The sequence below is a fragment of the Coptis chinensis genome, chromosome 5 (genome assembly GCF_015680905.1).
Source record: "Coptis chinensis isolate HL-2020 chromosome 5, ASM1568090v1, whole genome shotgun sequence".
Taxonomy (NCBI): domain Eukaryota; kingdom Viridiplantae; phylum Streptophyta; class Magnoliopsida; order Ranunculales; family Ranunculaceae; genus Coptis; species Coptis chinensis.
In genome coordinates, this window is record NC_141460.1 from 29,832,683 (window position 1) to 29,842,987 (window position 10,305).

Sequence of the window (10,305 nt, forward strand, 5' to 3'; positions counted from 1 at the left end):
CTCAGTAGCAGTAAGAAAAGGTGGTTGCTCTCCCTGTATATCGGCTATGAATGACTTTAACAATTTCATCCACTCAAATGCTCTCCTCGACTCTACCTCATCTAGGAACCATTATGGTCGCATCAAATGACAACGAACCGCGAAACACCATGTGCAGCGGAATAAAGGTGTTCACGGTTTGGTTTAGGAATTCATACCTTTAGATCAGCTAAGATAACTCTGAGAATCCAAGATCTATGAAACAGTAACCTCTTGATCTTCTGTTGTATTTCTATCCTTAGAATGGACGTTATGTGGGCAACGATCTTCCAACCTCTTCTTTCTCTATTGGCCTCTCTCACTCACAAAGTTAGAATCGATTTTGGATCTATCCTTGAGCAAAACCAGAGTTTTTCTTTAGTGTAAAAAACGGCTAGAGAAAGTGGTTTCTATTTATAGGCTACAACAGGGACCATGAGGAGAAATCAAGGTTAGGTCTCCTGATGGGCTTGAGCTTCCCATGTTCTCCCAGAACACACGGCCCAAGTCCGTCAACAAATGACTTATTCCACTAAAGGCCATTGTTGCACTACCGCCCTAATCACAAATTATGTGTTACGTTTATGGGCTCCATATTATATGCTCGTTGATCTCCCCGTGTTTAAGATATCGAATGCCCGTTGATTAAGTCAAGTTACTGACAAATACATTAATCAACTTCTTATGTCCTTGAGTAGTACCACTCAACCTCATTGTCATGTCGGATTAAATCCACCTGCAGGGTTTACATGACAATCCTTATGAGCTCCTCAAGGGGACATCATCAACCCAACTTCCTGCGGGTCACGGATTCCTTCTATAATTAACAGCACACCTTACATACAATGTCATTACCAAATCTATAGAGTTTGTTGATTCACAAATGAATCTCACTCATTAATGATTTAAAGCAATGTACAATGCACGTAAGTGCCTGTTATTATATCCGGATTAAGAGAACAAACATCCATAATAACAGAAGTGTTTGTTCTCTTATATAGTCAGTATAAAGAGAAACAACCTCACTTGGTCCTGTTCAATACACACAAAGTGTACTAGTGTAATCCTGTAGTCAAGATAGACTAATACCAGATTATATTACAACCGTACAAATGGTTTGTCCAAATCCATCTAGGTTGTGAACGTTTACTTATACTTTATAAGGTACTGATGATATGATCTTACGTGTGTCACCACACACCATATCATCTACAACATAAAGTATTAGGCAGCGATGCATATAACTAATATCATATATAATATGCATAACATTTGCCCATATGATTCTCATTCAAAATATAAAGAATTAGAGTTAATACAAAAGTAATGCTTTTAGTATATAACCTTATCACCTCATTGGGCTTTAAGTACTCATGGTGTAATAACAGATGGGGTAGTAAAAGATTGCTTCAGAAGCTGGACAGAATGTTGGTTAATCAAGGATGGCAGGAGGGGAATGTTGGATGGAGGAGTAAAATTCTTACTAGAACACTCTCAGATCACAGCCCTATTGTGGGTTGGAACACTTGAATCCCCAAACCACATAACATCCCCTTTCAATTTAGAAAGGTTTGGATATCTCACGAATCTCTTAAGGATATGGTTGAATCAAGCTGGAATGAACCTCTTTAGGATGTGCCCAGTAGAAAAGTGGTAAATAAACTCAAAAGACTCAAGCAGAAGCTGAAATCCTTGAGCTTTGATGTCTTTGGCAACCATGCTCAGCATCTCAAGCAACTTGTAGAAGAAATGGTCCAGATTCTCAAGGACCAAGAAAATAACCCCTCAGACTCCAATTTACAACAAATGGAATTCGATAAAGCTATGGAAATGGAAGAAGCTGTCAAGGTCTCCACTGCCATGGCCAAAGAGAAATCCAAATTGTCTGATGCATTCGAGGGAGAACGTAATATTGCCTACTTCCATGTCACTATCCAAATGCGTCTTGCAAAAGGGCAGATTATAGAAATAACAAAAATAAGGAAGGTACTTTACTTAGGCACCAAGATCGGATTAAAGAGTACATTGTTGAAGCCTACCAAGAAAAGTATAAGTTCCAAGGCGTGGAAATGGATGAAGCTGTAATGAGCCTGATTCCAAATTTGGTAACAGAGGCAGATAATGCCACCCTTTCAGCCATTCCAACTAGAGAAGAGGTGAGTGTAGCAGTTTTTTCCATGGATGCAAATAGTGCCCTGGGCCCAGAAGGATTTCAAGGCATCTTTTTTTGTACCTTCTGGAGTATCATTGGACAGGATGTAAGGTATCCATTTATATCCTTTTTCTGAGATAATGTTCTCCCAAAAGGCATGAGTTCTAGCTTTCTTGTCCTAGTGCCTAAAGTAACAAATGCTATTGATGTAAATCAGTTTAGGCCTATATGCTTGTGTAATTTTTTGTTCAAGTTTATCACTAAGATTATGTCCCTGAGAATTAACTCTATAGTGAGCAAAATCATTAGCGGAGAACAGATGACTTTCATACAAGGCAGAACAGGCACAGTGGTCATTGCTCTAGCCTTGGAAATGATCAACAAACTGGACAAGAAGACCAGAGGAGGAAATGTAGGCATGAAGCTAGATATTACTCAAACATTTGACTCTCTCAGATGGGAGTTCTTAATTGAGGTTCTCAAAAGGTTCGGGTTCTGTGAACAATGGTGCTCTTGGATCTCTACTCTTCTCCAAAGTTCTAACATCTCAGTTATGATTAATGGTGGACCTTGTGAATTTTTTGAGGCTAGTAGAGGCCTTAGACAGGGTAATCCTCTATCACCCATTCTCTTCGATCTAGCGGAAGATGTGCTAAGCAGGGGTGTTAATTGGCTATTCACTATGGCAAGATTAAGCACATGATTACAGCTGGAAAGTGCCCAGTCCCACTCACATTTTATTTGCGGACGATGTATTCATCTTTGCAAATGGCGATATCCATGGACTGGGACATCTTAAAAAACTTCTCACCGCCTATAAAAAGTCAGCAATCCAATAGTTCAACTCATCCAAAAGCAAGTTGTATTTAGGTTCCATGAATAGAGGCAAGAAAGCAAGAGTAGCTGAACTCTTCGAATTCACTGAAGGATCCCTTCTTGAGAAATACTTTGGTGCCCCGATCATCAAAGGCAGGGTAACTAGAGCCAACATTTAGGGATTGGTGGACAAAGTTAAAAGACGAGCGAGCGGCTGGGTAGGCAGAATACTTTCTTTTCAAGGAAGGGTGGTCATTGCTCAGTCAATCCTTAACAGTCTACCAGTGTACAAATGGCCCTCAAACTTCATCAAAGATTGTGAAGCTGCCATTAGAAATTTTGTTTGGTCGGGCAATCCTATGGTAAGATAAGGCATCACCCTTAAATGGGAAAAGGTGTGTAAACCTCTGGAGGAAGGGGTGTTAGGCCTCAGGAAGGTGTGTAAACCTCAAAGTGCTCTACTCGTGAAGCTTGCCTGGGCTTTTATCACAGGATCCACTAAATGGAGTCAATTTATGCAAGCAAAATTCATAATGGCTTCAGAAGATTGGCTAACCTACTTCAAAAAATCTTTTATCTGGCCGGGTATAAGATGGGCTATTAAGGAGATGATGCCTCACTTGGGTTGGTCTATGGGCCAAGGGAAGAACATCAGATTGTGGAAAGACAACTGGACTGGTATTGATCTAGAGGATATAATCCAAGGCATCAACTGGAGGCTTTTAAAATCCAAGGTCCCAGACATCATTATTGAGGGCACATGTAATTTTCCAGTCCAAGTTCAACAAGTCTTCATTAGAGCTGGCATAGACCTTAGCACTTTGCCACCGCCTTCTGGGGATGAAGAGGACTCTAGAATCTGGAAACCTACAATAGATGGAAGATTCACAGTTAAATAGGCCTATGACACCGTCAGACGCAGAGGTCAAGTAGTGAATTGTCATAAATGGGTTTGGAACAAATACTTACACCCTAAAACGACAAGCATCACCTTAAAGCTCATCCATAAAGCAGTACCCATAGATGATAGGATCAGAAAGAAGGGCATACACCTGGCATCAAGATGTAGACTCTACAAAAAAGAGGAGGAGTCAGTAGAGCACATGCTCTGGGACTGTGAAGCCACTTTAGAGCTATGGGAATGGCTATCTTCTCTTCACAAGGTGCAACCACTCATCAATTTTCAAGGTATCATCTCTGCTCCTAAACTTCTTAGCCCCATCAGAAGAGAGCTATGGAATTATGCCGCTGCTCACTTCATGTCTCAGATATGGAAGATGAGAAATCGAATATACTTTGAGGACAAGAGCTGAAACAGTGCATTCATAAAAAATAAAATGATTAGAGGAAGCAAAGACTGGGGTAAAGTAGCCACAGGGTACATGTACAACACTATTGATGACCTGGCTATCTTACACTCTCTTAACTTAAAGGGAAGTGCCAGACCAAACCGAATTCAGGAAGTCATGTGGTTTCCACAGGAGCCGGGAATAGTTAAAACTAATAGTGATTGCTCCTCCATTGGTAATCCAGGGATCGGTGGTGCTTCCATCATCTTCAGGGACCACTTGAAACAAGTTATGGGAGTTGTAGCCATGGGCTTGGAATCACCACAAATTTTGTTGCGGAATGCTCTGCCATTGTAATAACAGCGGAATCAGCAGTATCAAAGGGATGGTTACATCTATTGGTCAAAAGAGATTCAATAGCTACTGTCATGGCTCTTGGTAGGGACATTTCTCCTTGGATACTCAAAGCAAGATGACTTAGAGCAACCCAAAATCTTTTTTTTTGGAGATTGTCCCACACATACCGAGAAGCCAATTTTGGTGCGGACTTAGTAGCGAAGAAGGGAGCATCTATGAACCAAGGAGAGAGGCTATGGAGTTCTACTAGACCAAGCTATATCATAAGATTAGAAACTCCGAACATGCCTTACTTCCATTTTAACTAGTCCTAGTTTGTCAAGTTGTAAGCTCTCCTCTTGCGATGTAACATTCTTTATTATTTTAATACAATATCCCTACTTGTGTGCAAAAAAAAAATTAGGATTTGAAATAGCTTGTCCTGTGAACACACCTTTTTAGGTTTTGTCTTGGGCTAACAAGTTTAGAGATTGTTGCATGCAGGGTAGAATATAGGTTTGTTGTTGCATGACAGTTAGTATTATCTTAGTGGGCTTATCTGTTTGGACACTAGTTGATAGTGAAACTAGAACTAGGTCTCTTTTGTTATTGATAGGTGGGTTTTGGTAGTTCTGGCTAAAATGGGATGGAACCAATGCTCTGTTCTAATTGTTATGGGTACATTGTCCTTGTCTGAATGTATTTAGTGGTTTATTGAAACTTGGAGGTGGTTGGGTTTCTTGATTGTTAGTCCATGCAAAGTTTGGATGTTGTCTCCATGGTGCATTTCATACATTGAAAGCATATACTTCTTGTTGTTGAAGTGATCATAGGGTTGTGATCAAGGGACAAGTGGCATCTATATGATTTAAGCTTAAACATAAATTGCATGGTGAGGTATATATGTTCATGATAGGATGAGGGGTTTGGTCTTTTTGTTTGGTTGTGAGGGCATCTATCTTTTTTGTGAGGGTTTCGATTAAAGTTTTGATTTCAGGATCGGATTTCACCTCAAAAATACCACTAGCCTTAGATGTACTGGGTTGGGGTGTTATGACATTATTTATATCGCCCCAATGTGTAATCTTTTCAGTTTGGTTTTCAAGAAAGGTTAAAGTTTCGGTTGCACCTCTATCCAAAAAATTACCATTACTCATGATGTCAAGGGTTACTTTGTGTTCTTGGAGAAGACCTTTGAAGAAACATTGGACAAGAGTGGATTTTTCTAGTTTATGGTGAGGACATGAATGGAGTAGGTCAAAGAATCTATCCCATGCTTCGGAAAATGTCTCAATTGGACTCTATCTAAAGAATTGTATCTTACTTCTTATCTCTTCTATTTTCTTCAGTGGAAAATACTTCTTCATGATGGAGAACACAACCTTTTCCCATGTATCGATGGAATTGGGCTTTTCAGAATGAAGCCATGCGTGACTCTTACTAGCTAGAGTGAAAGGAAACACTCGTAGCTTTACTTGATCGTCTGTGACTCCCGGATGGTGGAAAATATTACATACTTCATGTATCCGGCGTAGATGTTCGTACGGTAACTCGTGTTCAAACCCGTGGAAGATGGGTAGAATATTGAACAAGTTTGGTGGAATACGAAAATCGCTCGTGAGCGGTGTTAGTCATATACAAGATGGAAGTTCATCTTGTAACAGTGTGTAGAATTTGGAGAGAGGTTCTTCAGCTTGCACTACTTCGTCGGCCATCTTAGTAGGTGGAGGATGAGAAATTGGAAATTGTCTAGGATGACGTGCTCTCTTACGTGAGTAAGTTTTATTCTCGCAAATACTTATAGTGCCTCAACGCAGTATTATGCACTTTTAGCAAGATCACAAAACTATCCAAACATGTGCAAACAATGCAGTGTATGATTAAGGTATCGAAATTCATTTTTGCAAGTTTGGAGTTTTGAAAATCTTTGCTAGTCTATAAGTTACTATGCCCTGTTCAAGAGAACAATTGGGCACAAGACTAGGATGGATCTACTACACAGCTCAAAAAAGTAAGCAATCATTTCACCAAGTGGTGTGCTACCAAGAATCTCACTCACAATGAATCTGGGGGAGGGGAGTGAGGAAGGTAGTTGGTCCACCGAAATCTGGTAACTAATTACTCTAAATCATCGTGGCTATATTTTTGTCCTTTTCTGGAGGAGCGTGACTACTTTAGGCTCTAGTTGATTAATTTTAATTTGTTTGTTTGGTCTAGGGCTTCAATAATCAAGCAAGGTTCGATTTATCTACATTGGGGGAATGACTTCCCAATGGTTGTTATGTGCCTCAGGTTTATCCTTGCTCATGAATATAAATTGCAGTGTGGAAATTAAAATTCAAACAATCACGTAAGCATGCTTGAACACATAAGGTATCCTTTTACATGGGCTTCGAGGAGGTTTAGAATTTACCTCTCAAGCCGTTCTTACACGCTGCTTGAGGAGAATGCAACATTGGTTGGCGCGTGATCTGAGATCAAGCCCAACCGTTCGAGCAGTCCCTATTTTAGGTTACAAAAAAGGTCCACTTAACAAGCCCACAATTTGGGTTTTTAATAATTAAACAACTTTGCCCTCGAGGGCCCAAAACATAAAAGTCACTACAAAAAAAACGACTTTACCCGACTGACTATGGCTGTTGCCGACTGACTATGGCTGTCACAAAAGGTATTACCCGACAGACCAAAACTGCCGCAAGACCGTCGGAAAATGCTCGGTCGTCATAGGCTTCCGACGGTTAAAATCAGTCAGAATAGGTCGTCGACATTGATGATCTTTGCCGACGGACATTCCTACAGTTTTGGACTGTCGGATATTCCTGTTGTCTTTGATCGTCGGGTATACCTGTGACAGTTTATGTCTGTAGGAAATTAGTTTTTTTTTAAAAAGAAAAAAAAAAAAATATATATATATATATATATATATATATATATATATATATATATATATATATATATATATATTTTTGGGATAAAAAAGATCCCAACATCACATTCTTTTTCAAGCCAACATCACAATTATTACAGAAGAGCTACACTTAGTATCTAGCACATGTGGAAAGGACGTGTAACAACAATGATTCGATGAAATTATAACACCGTCTTTCCATACTGTTGTAATGCCCAAGTCTACAAGGATGCCAAGCTCTTTACATAAAACAAAACGGAGTCTTCTAACACTTTTTAACTTCCCATGCCAAACCATGACAAAAACCAAGTAGATTTTAACTTTCTACCATTGTTTCGATCCAAGATGCAGTTTTCCTTTGACTTCAGTTTCCTACTAACAAAAAGAAAATGTCAATGGGAAATTATTTACTCTGATTACAATTACATTCAATCACTTGAACCCCACATGATAAAAGAACATTAAGGAAAAGGCGTAAACTACCACTAATCATAGTCGTGGATAGCTCAAACATTTTTATCAGACTTCTGTAATCTTAATCTCAAAATGATTCCAGGTACTCTGGGCATGAACATGCTAATTCTTATTTTAGTTAGTGTAAGAGCTAGAACAATTATCTTGATATCACTAGACAACAATAAACATGTCACAAGAACAAGACTAATATACTCCCTCGTTACAGATGTTTCCTTAGTACAAACTCAATACGGTTACATAAGCATTCCATACCATATTTATGTAGAAATTAAGGGACCCACATCATTCCTATGAACAAAGTTTTCACTGTACACATTTATGTAGAAAAAGGAATAACCGCAAAATATGAAAATGGTATAAAACAAACGTCTGATGGTTCAGAAACTTGTAATTAAGAGACTAAGACTGCTATATAACTACCCAGAGGTTCACCAAAACTTTAGCTAAAAGCCATTTAACTACCCAGAGATGATAATTGAACTTTTTTCAAAACAATGAGATCAATTTAGAATTCTAAAACTTTTTTAGCCTTAGCCAAAATAACTAAAAAGAATGAGATAAGTATTACCTCAACAAAGACGGCAACGATTTTAGGAAGATATTGATTATTAGGGCCTAAAAGAACCGCATTTGACCTGTAGATAAACACTAAATATGCAGTTGAATTGAACACGCTCAAAATAGAATCAAGAGCAAAATGAACCATGGCACAATGTATAACAAGGATAGTTAGGACATCGTGACTCTGCTTTACCTTTCAAGTTTCAACAATTGAACATAGCTGGTCATGCACAAGTTTTGCTTCGATTAAATCACCTTTTATTGGCAAGCAACTTAACCAAGCAGGAACAACCTGCCAAGAACATAAGAGGGCAACGATTCATTATGGTTCATGTACTATACCCTAGCTTAAAGAGGAGAGATGGGATATGACAAAGACCAAACTTGCTCTGAAAAAACATGTAATGGAAATTGAAAATTCACCTGGGTAACATCAATACTCTCACAATGAAACTAACGTCAAAAGAATATAAAGAATAGCGACATATATTCCTAAGTGCTGAAATAGCATTATCATATGCCATCACACTATCTGAATGCATTGAATTAGGATGTGCCATAACAACATTTAGTCTGGAAAGAGCCTCTGTACAAAACAAATAGGTTCAGTTTTTGATACCGAGTATAGTGAACAATTCAATGAATTAACATACAAAATACAATTCATATATTCCCAAGAGCTGATTCTTGACATTGCTCCACAACATCATAAAAAATACAGATTGGAATCCTCCTTTCTTAAGTTGTTTTATCCTTTCCTTGTAAATTCAGATCCGTAAGATAACATGTGAAAAATCTTAAGGCTCTTTCAAACGTACTCCAATCATCTCGGATATTAAGATTTCTAGTCAGACAAAATACAAAGGAGACAAGCACACACACACACACACACAATGAATAGAGGAACTCTTAACTATGTTAGAAGATTACTTACCCACATAGGTGTTATATATGACGAAAGTTCATTGATGAAAGGCAAGAATGATGCCTTGAATGTTTTAATCAAAATGCCCAAACAATCACCAACCTGAGGAAGAACAAAATTATTAGAACAAAGATATTGAAAAAGTTGTATGCTAGTAAATAGAACCAACTGATAAATGAAATATTTCAGTAAAAGGATCTATGAGAACAAACTTGATCAAACACTTCTTCTTATTAGTAATACCACAGGAAGAAAGGAGTAAGTTGGTGTAATACAATCAAAATACTCGTCGGATAAAGAAAGAGGAAACAAGATGCAGGTGATGGGTGAGATATTTATATTTTGAGTTTCAAGTGAAACTCACCTAGGAAAAAACAAGGGTAAAAATACACAAGATAACTACCCCTAAATTAGATAAAACAATTATCAATGAACTTCATATCTCATTGAAAGATAACCCAGCATAAATGACAAACCTGTATGCATGGATTCAAAGCATTCAGCATGCTCGCAAAGATTTTTGTCTCTGGCTCCTACAAGCCAAATGAGATGATATTTCAGTTCCCACACAATAAATATGCCGACAAATCTAGAAGCCAAAAGGGTATGCAAAGAGCAACAATAGCTTAGATAGTCTGTAGCTTAAGAGTATTAAATGTAAATTGTAGTGACACAACTTTATATAGTCCAAAACAAGGCTGCTCAACTTCATCACTGCATCTACTTATTAGTAACAAGAACCCAACACATATCATCAAACATTTTGTCCAAAAGCACAACACATTTCAAATGCTAGGTGTGTAATAAGATTGAATCATATAAG

The 10,305-nt window shown here is 38.2% G+C and overlaps 1 protein-coding gene and 1 long non-coding RNA gene across 2 annotated transcripts; one reads left to right on the plus strand and one right to left on the minus strand.

The window, feature by feature from the left end:
* Nucleotides 1–3,519: 3,519 nt before the first annotated feature.
* On the plus strand, nucleotides 3,520–3,885 carry LOC147497277 (uncharacterized). The gene has a single exon (XM_086562826.1). It carries the CDS (start codon nucleotides 3,520–3,522, stop codon nucleotides 3,883–3,885), a length of 366 nt encoding a protein of 121 aa, XP_086418952.1.
* Nucleotides 3,886–8,541: 4,656 nt separating this feature from the next.
* On the minus strand, nucleotides 8,542–9,608 carry LOC147497278 (uncharacterized). Its single transcript, XR_015196837.1, has 3 exons — nucleotides 9,492–9,608; nucleotides 8,751–8,849; nucleotides 8,542–8,631 (listed from the first exon to the last, which is right to left on the minus strand). It is a non-coding gene; the product is annotated as an uncharacterized LOC147497278 (long non-coding RNA).
* Between the last annotated feature and the right edge of the window lie 697 nt (nucleotides 9,609–10,305).